The 14162-nt window shown below is 42.4% G+C and overlaps 2 protein-coding genes across 2 annotated transcripts; both read left to right on the top strand.

Annotated features, from left to right (window-relative positions):
* The first annotated feature begins 1492 nt into the window (after positions 1-1492).
* LOC117268131 (amine sulfotransferase-like) lies at positions 1493-13655 on the top strand. Its single transcript, XM_033644323.2, has 6 exons — positions 1493-1730; positions 1850-2055; positions 11104-11230; positions 12767-12861; positions 13056-13227; positions 13307-13655. Exons 1-6 carry the CDS (start codon positions 1589-1591, stop codon positions 13414-13416), a joined length of 852 nt encoding a protein of 283 aa, XP_033500214.2. The 5' UTR covers positions 1493-1588; the 3' UTR covers positions 13417-13655.
* On the top strand, positions 2395-10077 carry LOC144458670 (uncharacterized). The gene has a single exon (XM_078161626.1). It carries the CDS (start codon positions 7513-7515, stop codon positions 9214-9216), a length of 1704 nt encoding a protein of 567 aa, XP_078017752.1. The 5' UTR covers positions 2395-7512; the 3' UTR covers positions 9217-10077.
* Positions 13656-14162: the final 507 nt, after the last annotated feature.

The following is a 14162-nucleotide window of genomic DNA, read 5'->3' as shown; positions in this document are numbered from 1 at the left end:
CTCTGGTTGCCACTGTGGCAACATTGCAGTAAGGGCAATTGTTGTCCTCATTGCGATAAAAGTCCTCTGTTTTTGTGAAGGCTGTATTGAGAACTAAATAACAGTACAAATTGGTAATATTGGTATACTGATATTGACTTTAAAAATATGATGAATAGCTCAAACTAAATAAAATATATATAACATGAAATCAAATAGTTTTCCTGCAGCCATATTTGTCAAGTAGCCTGTCAACTACAAGGCAAAAAAATATCATTATTTCTATATAGTGTCATTCACATAAGACAGACAGCTATACTATACTAACATACTATGTTTCACGTCCTGCGCTGGCCAGAACAGCACCTCCTCGTGGACAAATTAAGCACTGCACATATTACAATCTCGATTGTGTGCCCTTAATATAAACATAAAATGATGGGTTGGAATTATTATAATAATTAATATATAAATTATAAATAAGTGCTTTAAAGAAACCATTATTCTCTCTCTCTCTTTTCTGCTATTTTCTAACTGGCTAATTGGTCCTCTGGTGGCTTTATAAGCTATTCATTCTTCTTTTTCTTCTTGTTCTTCTTGTTCTTGTTCTTCTTCTTCTTATTATTATTATTAGTATTATTATTATTATTGTTGTTGTTGTTGTTGTTGTTGTTGTTTTTATACATTTGGGGCTTATATTCAATGAGATTTCAGTTAGGCTATAATCAAAGATACACAAGATGGCTCAGATCTAAAAAGATTCCAATTATGTAAGCATATCTCCACGAATAACAATGAAAACATAATAACAGTCAAAGACTACTTACACAGATTGCTGGAATGGGCCTGGGAATCCAAGGAATCCAAGTGAATATAGACCATATTCACACCTGTCATCAAAATTGGAAATTGCTCCTGATTGGCCAGGAACTGAATCACCAACCGTTTCCTTAATTTCATTGGTTTAAAGGCAGTGGTCATGCAGCCATGGCATGATCAAAAAACTAATTGAAAACTTCAAAAAGGAGTTAGGCTAAGTAGTCCTGGTCGACTGATGATGGAAGACATGGACCTGCATAATCGATAGTATTACTCATACAACAACGACTAATAATATTATTTTAATCATTGTTATTATGATTTCTAATAATATGAACAATAACATTGGATAGACTAACGATTATGGCTTCTCACATTTAGGCTATTCTGCTAACACAGTGAGAAAAGTGATCAAGTTTATTTTATAGACAAAATATTATGATCTTTGACATTTATCCAGCTAACAGTGCTGCCAAAATGACTTGAAAAGGGAGAAAATACTAAAGTCACTTCACAGACCACAGGGACCACAGTGCAGCTGGTCAGGACCAGTAACTTTAGCGCCCCTAGTGGTGGTGACCACTGGTCCGTGCCAGAGATCATGGTCCCTGGACAGACCACGGAATCGGCTACAACCCCTGCTGCCAAAACATGAACAAGCCAACAGTCAGTAACATATTAAACAAATCAAAGTCCAGCAACTATATCTTTGAGCTGAGAGACATTTTGCTCTACTGGTATACTTGGTCTCGAACATTTCTCCCATTGCTCTGTGTGATTCAGAATTAACATGAAACAGATCTCCAACTATCTCTGCAGGTATAAAAACTACACCTTTGGCACTGGCCTCACAACTCCAGAGTACATTGACTCGCTCCAGAGCTTTGAAATTCGAGATAGTGACGTATTCCTCGTCACTTATCCAAAGTCAGGTGAGTGGGACAAACTCTTCATCACAATATTTGCTTTTACAGTTTCGTGCATTGCTGGGAACAGATTTACTGATCAGGTATGATGTCTCATAACTCAACATATGACCCCCAAACCAAAGGTACAATATGGACTCAACAGATCATCATCTCCATCTGTGAGTTAGACGGGGGTCTGAACAAATATCCAAACAACTTGGAGCAAATGCCATGGCTGGAGTTTAAGGTGGGTCAAGAGGATTACACTCTGCGACCCTCTCCAAGGCTTTTTGTTACTCATCTCATCCCATCTCTCATGCCTCCAGGACTGAAGGACAAGAAGGCAAAGGTCAGTGTTTTATGGAAGTTCAAAACAGCATGACATTGTGTTCATATGATCAAACTGTACATATCTTTGTGTATTAATATCTTCCCTTCACTATTTATTCCATATATACTCTGTATATTACTTTGCACTTCACTGCTATTTGTATTTTTGCTTAGATGTTTAACTCAGTCAGTGCCACGTAGCACCAACTGATCCACTTGGTTGGAAACTGGTGGCTACAGGGGTGCTCACTGCTGTTGATGTAAAAAGCACAGTGTGTTCTTTTAGACTTTTACCTGAACACACTGTGCTTGGGCACAGTGTGTTTTACCTGAACACACTGTGCCCAAGCACATTACTAAAATGGGCAAATGTAAAAAGCCTAAAAGAATTTCATTAATTCAGACACTAAAATGCAATAAACTAAGATAAAATAACTAAAAAGGGCCGACAACGCCATCTAGGATTAATGAGCCTAGGACTCTAAAAACAGGTTCGTAAAATCAGGAAGAGCAGAGCTTTAAAATAACCAAACAGGTGTAGTAGGTACAACAACTTGGGTTTATTACCATAAACAAAGTCTTTTCAAAAAGGTGGTTTAACCCAAGGTTAAGATGTGTGTTAAAAGTCCATGAATAAAAGTACTTAAAATACACTGGTAAACTACACAGGTCTCGGCGTGCGGCTTCCGGTGTGCCGGATTAACTGGTGTTGAATCAACTGGTGAGACAGATGTGTGGTAGGCGTGGCCTTTGTGAACCCGTTGTCAGCTAACCAGGAAATAAACATTGCGATCGCTTCGCGTCTGTATTTCATTCATCTAAAGCTGTCGTTTGCAACAATATGATACAGTACACTGGTCTGGACATCATTCACATTAATGAATCGCCGTTTCCACTGATATCCTCCAACGACTCGTTGAGCCACGGAGATGTCAAGCCAAGACGAGAGCCAGGAGAGCACGATTCCCTGTGACATTCAGCAAACACTTCACAATAACGTAATAAAAACCTGAATGCATCCAAAATGTGAGCAGGTTGATATGTTAAAGTCACACGATTTAAGTCTATAGGCTACAATACTAACGTTAGTCCGTGCCTCTGATGATTAGTGTTTCCTACACCTGTGCGCACCTGTGCATCCAAATCGCTTTAAAATTAGAGTTCACAGTCATGTGAAATGTTTATGAATGAGTTTAAATGAACTGTAAAGAATATCGCTGTGTTGAGCGAAATTAAAGTGTGTAGCATTTGGTGTAAAACACGATCGATAATAGTATCACAAGTTAATCTGAGCAGATCACATGTTCCCACAGTGAGCTGCTCCACACTACACGCCAACACTTCTGACTGTATGCGTAACTCGCAGGCTGTGGGAAAGCACAGACAGCTCACAGATCCACTTGATATGGAATTAATAATGATATATGATAAAGACTGATGACAAGAACATTTTGTAACCGACTTACTGGCATTTACAGTTTTGTAAACAGGTAAGACACACTGCAGTCCCCTCTGCTGTTAGATTGGCATATAGAAAAGGTGTCACCTGGTTGAATGCTGTTGGGTATTCCAGGATTTAGCCTGGTCTTTGTGAAACAAAGGATAATACAGTACAGTTTCATTTCGCTTTCTCAGTACTTGTATTCTGTGCAGTGACAATAAAGTTAAATCTCATCTAAAAGTTTTACAGATATTGATAAAGTTATAAGTTATAAATCATAAATCTGAAAATCTGTGGTGGAAGAAGGACTTAGACATTTTACTCAAGTAAAAGTAGAAATAACATCTACAAATACTCCCTTACAAGTTAAAGTTTTTTTTTAAGTAAAACTACAAAAGTAATACCAGCAAGTATCGAAGCTTGTTAAAGCGCAGTTTCAGGAGCGGGAACTAGGGCTGAACGATATGGAGAAAATTTCATATCTCGATATTTATGCCAGATATCTCGATACCGATACGATATGACTATGGGTTCAGTGAAAACTAAGCATTCTTTAGAAAAAATTAAAAAAGCCCTCTTTAGTGACTGAATACACGGGAATCATGTGTAGCAATATGGTACGTTATAGCATTTGTAATGTCTTTGTGCCTGCTGGACGTCGATTGGTATGGCATTATGCTACTGAATGCATCGGCATTCCAACCTTGCTTGGGCTTGACACAGGAGGACCCAGATGTCCCTGCCGTGTCCTTTAATGCAAGGCACTGTTCATACAGTCCTCGGTAATGTTGTCACGGTACCAAAATTGGGACCCACGGTATGATACCAGTGAAAGTATCACGGTTCTGAGTAGTATCAGGATACCACAGCCAAAATGAGGCAGATGCCTTTTGTCATTTATAAAAAGATAAATCACTTTTCTATAATACATCAATGATATTTCAATGGAATAAATTATTTATTGACTTATTCATACTTCAAAAACAGCATCAGTCAGTGATGAACATAGGGGGGATCAAAATAAAATAAAAAAATAAAATAAAAATCAACCAGCCACCCTCCTCCCCTGACAAGTAAAGAACAGTCCCTTCATAAGTAAAGAACAGTCCCTAAAGTGCGGTGAGGTTTGTGGAAATGTTAACGGCTCGTTTCTCCCCTGACACGTCATATACCTGTGTGCCGCTACGGCTCGGCTGTTCTGGTACTACTGGGCAGTCATGACACCAACTTATTCACCTGGAGCCAGGCTTCTCGGTCGCCGGTAGCCTCGCGTCACCAGGCTCCTCACGTACGGCGAAATGCCGGTAAACCACGTTATCTTGTGGCGGCCATAGCGCTCCGCCGTATTCCTGTCTGTGACCCCCGTTCAACCCACAACCGGTAAGTTTCGCCTTTCATTTCTGCTGCTGGTTGAAATCTGTACTCACACAGCGTGCTGAATGATTTAATTTGCTCGAACAAAACTATTTTTAGTCGCAAATGTGTTGTGTGTACTAGCAAGTTGCTAGCAGCAGCACGTCTCCCTCGCTCAAGGGGATGTTTGTGATTGGCTGGCTTTGTTGTCGATCCAAGGCAAGCAGGAAATGAGGTTTGTGATTGGATGGCCGTAGCTGTACATTTAGGGCAAGCGTAAAAAGGATGTTTGTGATTGGCTGAGCTGTACATGCAGGTCAAGCTGGGGAAACTCATGGGGAAATTATATCGTCAATATCGTTGCCTTTTGGGATATTAATATCTTGCATGTTCATATCTCGGTATAGATACAATAACGATATATCGTTCAGCCCTAGCGGGAACACACACCAATCACAACCTTCTAGCCTACTATATAAGCGGAACTAACCCTTTCCTCAGTCTCTCGCTCCTGCATTCGTGCATTTGAATCAGTGAAGCAACTACAGAGAAGAAAAAAAAAAAAAAAAAAAACTTAACTTACCGAGATCATGGATTTCTTATCCTTATCTCCTTCTGACGACGACATCTTCAGAGGCATTCAACACCACCAACACAGAGGTCCATCACCACAAAGACCATCCGAAGCCAGCCATGACATCTCCAGCGATCTCTGTGCCTGAGACCCCTTCTCCTGTGCTCCGAGCTCAGCAGCGGAGGATGGGGACCTCAGCACGCACCGTGTCGTCCACGATCCACATTCCACCTGGTTCCTCCCTCCTGGATCTGCGAAATTATAACTCCTCTGAAGACTCCTCCACACCTCCCAGTACACCACCCCCACCAGCCAAAAGAGGTCGAGGTAGGCCTGCTTCGAGGGGTTTTTCCAGCGGGCGCCACGGTCATTCTTCCCCATCACCTGCGATGATGATAGCCGGCCGCAGTCATCAGGTCACCGGCGTCTCCACTCGCAGCAGGCCGCAACACCACCTCGCTCCCCCGAAATCCCCCACCAGCCAACTATCCTCCAGGATCTCGGACTGGACAGTAGCCTCCCTCTAAAAGGCACTGAAGGATAGGCGAGTACAATTTCAACGCTCTGACAATAAGGCTAAAGTTTTCCACAAACTCATGTCTGTTTGTTATCCTAGCCACACTGTCCACTCCAGCACACTTCCGCATGACGTCACCACTCAATCCGCAACCAGCCGTAGCCAGACGGCCCACCAGAACCAGAAGAGGGCCTCCACCTGCCAAAACAAAAGTCCACCTCTAACCTCTTCTTTCCACACGCATGGTGACAGATTACCCGCTACCTCCAGGCCTAATTCACAGCCAAACCCTCAGTCTGTGTTTCCTGGGGTGCATGATGCAGCTGCCTGCAATTATCTCCTCCATGTTCCCCAAACAGCTGGGCTAGGGGAGCCTGGCACCGGGATGCCAGGTCCCCCGGTACCTCCCTCTCACTCTGTTCAGCCGTCTTTTTCTGCAACAGCTTCTGGCACAGGGTTGCCTGCCTTTCCAGTAATCTCTTTTCCCAGCCTCACCTTATCTCTGCTGCAGTTTCACGTGGCACCGGGATGCCTGCTATTTCTTCTATTCCTCCTAATCCCATTTCTCTCGGGGTACCTGGTACCGGGTTACCAGGTCCCATAGCCCCTCCCTCGTACCCACCTCAGCCTTTCATTCCGGTTGAGGCTAATGGCACCGGGTTGCCAGCCCAACATTCACACCCCCCATCATCATTTCAGCCCATGCATGCAGCAGATTCACACGGCACTGGGTTGCTGGAAACCTCCGCCGGCCACAATCCCACTCGTCCCCGGCAACGACTTACAAGTCCGCTCCACCCTACCACTTTCTCAACCGTCCATAGTTAATGCTAACTTCACTTTATCCACAGCTAATCCGGCAGCGCGTCACACCTCTTCTTTTGTTTCCCGCCCTTCTCCCGTTCCCACCAACATCCGCAAGCAGATACTAGATGGTAATTACATTGATCTAGCTATTCTACTCCTTCCTTCCCTCCACCAAACTCCCGTCGCCAGAGACCTCGACGACACAGATAGGTGCCCCCATTATAAAAAACAGACGTCCTCTCGTTCTAGGGTTCTCAATCCCACGGAATTTGCTTATGCTTTTTCACTCTATAGGGACGTACTTTGCTCCCAGTTTCCTGCCCGCCGCCAGGAACTGGATGACTACTTGTCCATTATCCTCAACTTGGCACTCCGTTTTGGTGGTTCTGGCTTCTACCAGTACCACATTCATTTCGCTTCTGAAGCCACAGCTCGCCTAAACCAGTTTAACAAGAGCACTTACTGGGGCACCCTTGACACAGAGACTTATTGTCGCATCTTCGCTGCCCGTCTCGCCCAACCTTGTCCCTTGTGCGGTGCACCTTCCCATCCAGCATCTTCCTGCTCGGTCCCCACCAAGTTCACGCAACCACATATCACCTATAGGACTCCTGCTCCCTCCCCCGTGGCACCCACCGCCCCTCCGGTCACACTTATTCCCAAACCTGCTCCTTCTGTCTCTAATTTTTCCCTCAACCCCAGCGGATAGGATAAAAGAGGACGGCCCATCTTGCACCAAGGTGGCCTTACCATCTGCAACAACTTTAACGACAACGGCTGCCAGATGTCCCAATGTCGTTACCTCCATGCCTGCTCTTTCTGCGGCGGTGGCCACGCCCGACCCGCATGCCCACATAACCCTACATCCCAGAAGATAGGTAAGCACCCCTCTACGCCAGTAAATGTTTCAGCACTGAGGGCCGCACTCCGTAACCACCCCGATCCTACTTTTGTAGAGTTCCTCACCACCGGCTTCACGGAGGGCTTCCACCCTGGCATTGCAGTGGAGCCGTCTGTCTCCTTTACTTGCAAAAACCTACAGTCAGCCATTAACGATCCTGAATCCATCGACCGATTACTCGCTGCTGAAGTCGAACAAGGCTTCATGATCGGCCCTTTTGCTCAACCCCCTTTTCCTACTTTCCGAATAAGCCCACTCTGCGTCGCCACCAGAAAATATTCAGGAAAGAAGAGAATCATTATTGATCTCTCGGCACCACACGGTAGCCATGTACCCAGCGTCAACAGTCTCATTCCTAGCGAGGACTATTCCCTTCATTATGCCTCCATTAACCACGCCATATCCCTCATCAAACTTGCTGGCAAAGGATCATGGCTCTCAAAAGCTGACATCGTCAGCGTGTTCAAGGTACTCCCCATTCACCCAGACTTCTGGCGGTTCTTTGGCGTTTGCTGGCGAGGTAGCTATTACTTTGCAGTGCGACTTACTTTTGGTTGCAAAAGCAGTCTAAAGCTGTTCAACACCTTGTCCGAAGCCCTCTGCTGGATACTGTCCAACAACCACTGCATCCCATTCCTCGTCCATCTTCTGGATGATTTTCTCCTCATCACCCTTCCCTCTTCACCACCCGCATCAGGTCTGGCCACTTTATCCTCAGTGTTTTCTGACCTTGGCGTTCCTCTGTCAAAAGAAAAAACTGAGGGCCCGTCCACCTCCCTTGAGTTTCTGGGAATCACATTCAATACAAACCTGTTTCAAGCATCTCTTCCCGCCGAGAAGCTCAATCGTATATGCCTCATCATCTCAAACTTTCTCCAGGCCCCTTCTTGCACTAAGCGTCAACTACTCTCCCTCCTCGGCCACCTCAACTTCGCTTTGCGCATCATTCCTCAAGGTCGCGCATTCATCTCCCACTTGTTGTCCATCGCTTATTCCGTCCCATCGCTTCTCTCAACCATCTCCCTGAACCATTCTTGCCGTGCTGAACTTCGTTTGTGGCTCCACCTTCTCACAAACTGGAATGGTGTCTCCTTCTTTTATGAAGACCACCAGACCAACTCCCTCGACATCCAGCTGTACACCGATGCAGCTCCTTCTGCCGGTTTTGGGGGTTTCTACAATGGGAGATGGTTCGCCGCAGAGTGGCCCCCAGAACTCGCAAACCAACGCCAAGTAGCTTCTTCTGCACTCTTCGAAATCTACCCCATAGTAGTCGCAGCAATTCTCTGGGGACACGATTGGTCCCGCAAGTCAATCCTTATATACTCTGATAACCTTGCAGTAGTCAACATCATTAACACAGGTTGCTCTAACTCTCCTTCCATCATGCCATTCATGCGTCGTCTCACCTGGCACTCCGTCACCCACCAATACATACTTCGCGCATCCCACGTTCCCGGTAAAACTAATGCCATCGCTGACTCTCTCTCTCGGTTTCTGTTTCAGAAATTCAGAAGCTTAGCTCCACACGCCGACACTCTCCCGACTCCAGTTCCTCCATATTCTGCACTGACCTTCAATATGTAAACTCATCCCTAGTACCCCTGATCATCGATTCTCAAATTCACATCATAAATAGTTTATCATCCTCAACCTTGTCATCATACTGGACCGCTTGGAATCATTTCCACAACTTCCATGATAAACATAACATTTCATTTCCATCATTCGATCTAACTACCGTGGTCTGCTTTATTAACCATACTCAGTTCAGTTCTAAACATTAGAACTCACACAATCAAATCATACCTCAGTGGCATCAGCTTTTTCTCCAAACTACTCACCGGTTACCCTAGCCCAGCCTTCAGCCATCCTCAAGTAACATCTCTTTTCAAAGGCCTTCTCCGACAAGAACCAGCAAAAACCCCTCGTCGCCTTCCACTTACCACCAACCTACTTCTCATCTGTATTAGTAATCTTTGCTCCGGTTACAATACTCCCCACGTCGCTCTTACCCTCGAGACAATATTCACACTAGCATTCTTCGGCTTCCTTAGATGTTCAGAATTCACAACGTCCTCATCAAACTTCATTCCTTCCCGCCATGCTTGCATCTCAGACTTATGTCAATACTCCAATGACATCATGGTATTCTACCAAAAGAAATCAAAAACTAATCAATCAGGTCATCCTACACCAATTTTCTATTTCAAAAATCTATCCCCTCTGGACCCTTTCTGTACTCTCTCAAACTATCTAAACTACAGGAAATCCAACAGCTCGTCGCTTTCCAACCCTCTCTTCCTCTCCGAATCTGGCCAAGTCGTCACCCGTTTCTGGTTCCACTATCACCTCCGTCAAATACTTATACAATCCGGCATATCTCCCACTCACTACTCAGGCCATTCATTCCGCATAGGCGCTGCCACTTCAGCTTCCCGCAATGGCATACCAGAACACCTAATCCAAATCATGGGTCGCTGGACCTCGCTAACCTACCACCGTTACATTCGTTCAGACCTTAGCGATCTCAGAGCCGCACAAGCACTACTTCATTAAATGGAGTTTTTGGGGGTTCATCGATGCCCGGGCGCCACTACGGACCTCCAAATCTCCCCACACCGCACTCAATAATCCATCCATCCATCCATCCATCCATCCAATTCATTATTGTCCAATAAATCTTCTAAAACGTATCTGATTGGTTGCGTGTTCCTTGCTCGTGAATACACCAAGTATCAAAGTACCCAATACACATATATGTGTTTGTTTTAGGACTAGACAAGTGATTATATTTTACTTTTTTTTTTTTAAGTTAAATAGATTCATGGTTTTTCCCAAGTCAGTGAGTAATCGTGTTAAATAACCACAATCTCAATTTTGACCAAAACAGTCAAATATGAATTTTGCAATAATCGATCAGCCCTAGTGTCTACGTATGTATATGTATGTTTCTATGCTTCTTTCACTTGGATCTTTGCTAAACAGTCCAAAACCCAAATATATTTAAAAAGCTGAAATGATCATCATGTGGCATTTCTGACAAAAAAATGCTTTACTTACACATTTATCAAACTAGTTGCAGATTATTTTTTCTGTCGATCAATGATTCAATTAACTGACTCGTAGTTTCAGCTGTAATTATGAGATACAAAGGCAAAATGAAGAAATTAGTTAAAACATGTTTTTTCTGAAACAACAACAAAACAAAAGTTAAAATTTCTTTCTAAAATAAGGAAATATAGGTCAAAATGACAATACTAAAACATTTCACTTCCTAAGTAAAAAATTATGATACAAATTCAAAGTATGTTATTCAACAATAATTTTATGGAATGGATTTCCATATTTAGTATGTGCCTGAGCTAAAACTCAAGGTGTCATTCAATCATATATCATTTGAGTGGAGTTTGGCATCAAGGAGAGAACGTAGTGGTTTCAACTCTGGGATGACTGATGTTTATTTTATGTCAGATTATCCACGTGATGCGGAATCCAAAGGACAACATTGTCTCCTATTATCACTTCAGTTACAACTGTAGCCACCTGGAGACTCCCAAGAGCTTTGAGGACTTCCTTGAGCAGTATCTGGCAGGCAACGGTAAAGTACCTGATAATCATCTGATCATCAACAGCTGACAGAAAGATCGGGAGGACTTTTAATGTTATGTTTAAAAAAATCTGTTTGTGTTGACAATACCTGCAGATACAGAGAGCTTGATTATAAACATTTTAATCAATTATTTAACATTAAGAACTGTTGAAAATCCTAATACATTTAAAGATCTCCTTTGGCCAAGTGTTGGTTCCTACAATGCTGAATGATTACACCATTATTGTAGTAGTGTAATGTACACTCAACTTGGACTCAACCATGAACTGATTAGATTTTGGTGATCCAAGGTCAAGGTCACTGTGACCTTGTATCTATCTCATTCTTGTGAATGCAATATCTCAAGAACACCTATAGGAATTTATTTATTTATTTCAAATTTGGCACAAATGGTTATCTAATGATGAACTGACTGGCTATAACTCAAGAATTATTATGCTGATAAAGATTTTTTTTTATTTAGCACAAATGTCTAATAGGATAATAATAATTACATTTTATATCTAAAAATTCCACTTTCATTACAACTTGACTGGTGTGTGGAGGTGTAGTGTAATGTTTACTGAAGTGTGTATACTGTACCTTTAAGTTGAACTTTAAAAGACGTGTTGAGGCGATGTACTCAGTGCACCGACAAATCACACACTGGTTTATTATTTTATGTATTCTTATGACACACACACTCACTGAGCATTTAGCATTGTGGTGGAGAGGTACCTAGGCATCATTTCTAAAAATAGCATGAGGATGGGCTCAGAAACACTGGTGGAAAGTTAGGGGAATTACAGCTTGTCCTGAGAATGATCCTAGTAAGAGGAGGCGGTTTTAGATTGTCTAGGAAAAAAACATTACGAGTACAAGTAAAGAGGTGGGGTTTAGGATGAAAGAAGAAAAAGTGAAGGCTCAGCAGAAATATGACACTGTTATGGTGGTAGGATGAAAGAAAAAAAGTGGAAACTCAGCAGAAGTGTGATATCGTTACGATCAGAGCCAAGTGGGAAGGATTAAGAAAAGAGACGACTCAGCATAAAATCTTCACAATAAATACGAGTGCGCAAACAAAGAAATTTCAGTCTTACTCCAGAGTTTGACTCATTGAGTTGTGTTGTGCTGATGCCTGCGTGCACAATAAAACTCAGTTGCATCTGATTCTACGTGTCTCCAGTGATTTTTTTTTTTACCTCTGAGTGTTTGAGTTTTTGATATCTAATAGAAAACAACGAAGGTCCAATCGGACGAAAGGAACAAGGTCGCAAGCTACCTGGCCCAGCTCCCGTCCATTTGAATTTATGCTTCCACAGAGGCATAAAACCTTGATGCAGTTATTCTAGTTATGACATACAATAAAATGACACTTTTAAATGACAATCTACATTATGACCTTTTGATATTTTTATTAGATTTTTATGACATCATTTACCATGACATTTATATTACATTTTCTACTATACAATGGCATTTTCTGACATTTTCCTGACATTTTTTATGCCATTTAATCCATCCATCCATCCATCCATCACACAGTTGGAGCATCGTCCTGGTTTGACCACATCAGGGTGTGGCATTCAATGAGACACCAGTACAACATCCTCTTCCTGACCTATGAGGACATGATTTTGGTAAGATGTGGTTTCAATGTGGTTGTTCAGCATTTTTCTGCAGCTTGGACTAAGAGATGGCGTGGGGAAGGGACGCATTTCAAAACCATTTAATACTATCAATTATGAAGAGCCCAATGACAACCTTATAAAAACAATACATTCTTTGTCAGTGTTTTAACTTGTTGTCTGTTAGGCCTCTGTTTCTCTTTTAGGACCTGAAGGCAGCAGTGACTAAGATCTGCACTTTCTTGGGGAAAAACCTGAGTGAAGCAGCCATTGAGGAAGTTGTGGAAAAAGCCATGTTTAACAACATGAAGAAAAACTCAAAAGCCAACTATGAGTTTGTGACAAAACATCTGGTGCAGAAAGACTTCATGCGCAAAGGTAACGTAACATAAATGCAGCTCATGTGCAGAAACATTTAAACAGATATCATGTCCAATTTGTTTTTCTTTCATTACAGGTAAAATTGGTGACTGGAAGAACACCTTTACTGCCGCTCAGAGTCAAAGAGTTGATCAGGTTCTTCAGGAGAGACTCGGTGATATGTCTCTGAAGTTCATCTGGGAATAAGCAGAGCAGCCACACAAACCTCAAGATGTTTACATCTGTTTAAGCCTGAGATCCCCAAAAATCATTGACAGATATGTCTGTCTTATGCTTACAATATCTGCAGGAGCTAATTGTAACTGTTGATATGCATCACAATAAGGCTTTATAACCCATGTTTGTAGTTCTGTACCAGCAAAACATGAACAAACATGAGCAGAAATCACTAATAAACGCAGTTGGCCAATGTGTTGTCTTTATTGAAGTCAACAGGAGTTAAATTGTGTTTCTTTATGTATGATGAAGGCTTGTTTGGTCAGTGAATCTGACTTCACACTTCAATTCTCTTTGTCTAGAAGAAGATCAAAAAATGCATTTTTTATCAGTAAACAAAATAGAATTAATATGGAGACTTTTTTAGGAAACAGGTTCTCTGAGTTATTAGATAACTGCTGTGTTCCAGATTGGATGTGAATCAGGGATTTATTCAACTAAAATAAACTGAATGACAGAGTGAACTTGCTTTGTAGAACAGATCCCTAAATGAATATTCAGACACGAATAATTTATTTGGGATGCAGGATGTTTTACCTTAAAAGCATTTGATTCTGAAGACATTTATGCTGCATTTTCAAAAAAAACTTTAAAACTTTAAAACCAAAAGTAACCCCTACCGACATGTACCTGATCGTTGGACCGTTTAGCATTTCCACCACAGACAGAACTCTTAAATGCAGACAGGATGTTGTCACTGGTGTCACTGCTCCATC

Source organism: Epinephelus lanceolatus, chromosome 18 (assembly GCF_041903045.1).
Source record: "Epinephelus lanceolatus isolate andai-2023 chromosome 18, ASM4190304v1, whole genome shotgun sequence".
NCBI classification, from domain to species: Eukaryota; Metazoa; Chordata; class Actinopteri; order Perciformes; family Serranidae; genus Epinephelus; species Epinephelus lanceolatus.
This window is presented reverse-complemented; position numbering and strand designations above follow the sequence as displayed.

Bases quoted from the DNA above. Each gene is read 5' to 3' on its own strand.
- LOC117268131 (XM_033644323.2), top strand. From the start codon at position 1,589: ATGAAACAGATCTCCAACTATCTCTGCAGGTATAAAAACTACACCTTT. The intron at 11,231-12,766 runs GTAAAGTACCTG...TCCATCACACAG, and splicing joins GCAGTATCTGGCAGGCAACG to TTGGAGCATCGTCCTGGTTT. The intron at 12,862-13,055 runs GTAAGATGTGGT...TTTCTCTTTTAG, and splicing joins CCTATGAGGACATGATTTTG to GACCTGAAGGCAGCAGTGAC.
- LOC144458670 (XM_078161626.1), top strand. From the start codon at position 7,513: ATGTCCCAATGTCGTTACCTCCATGCCTGCTCTTTCTGCGGCGGTGGC.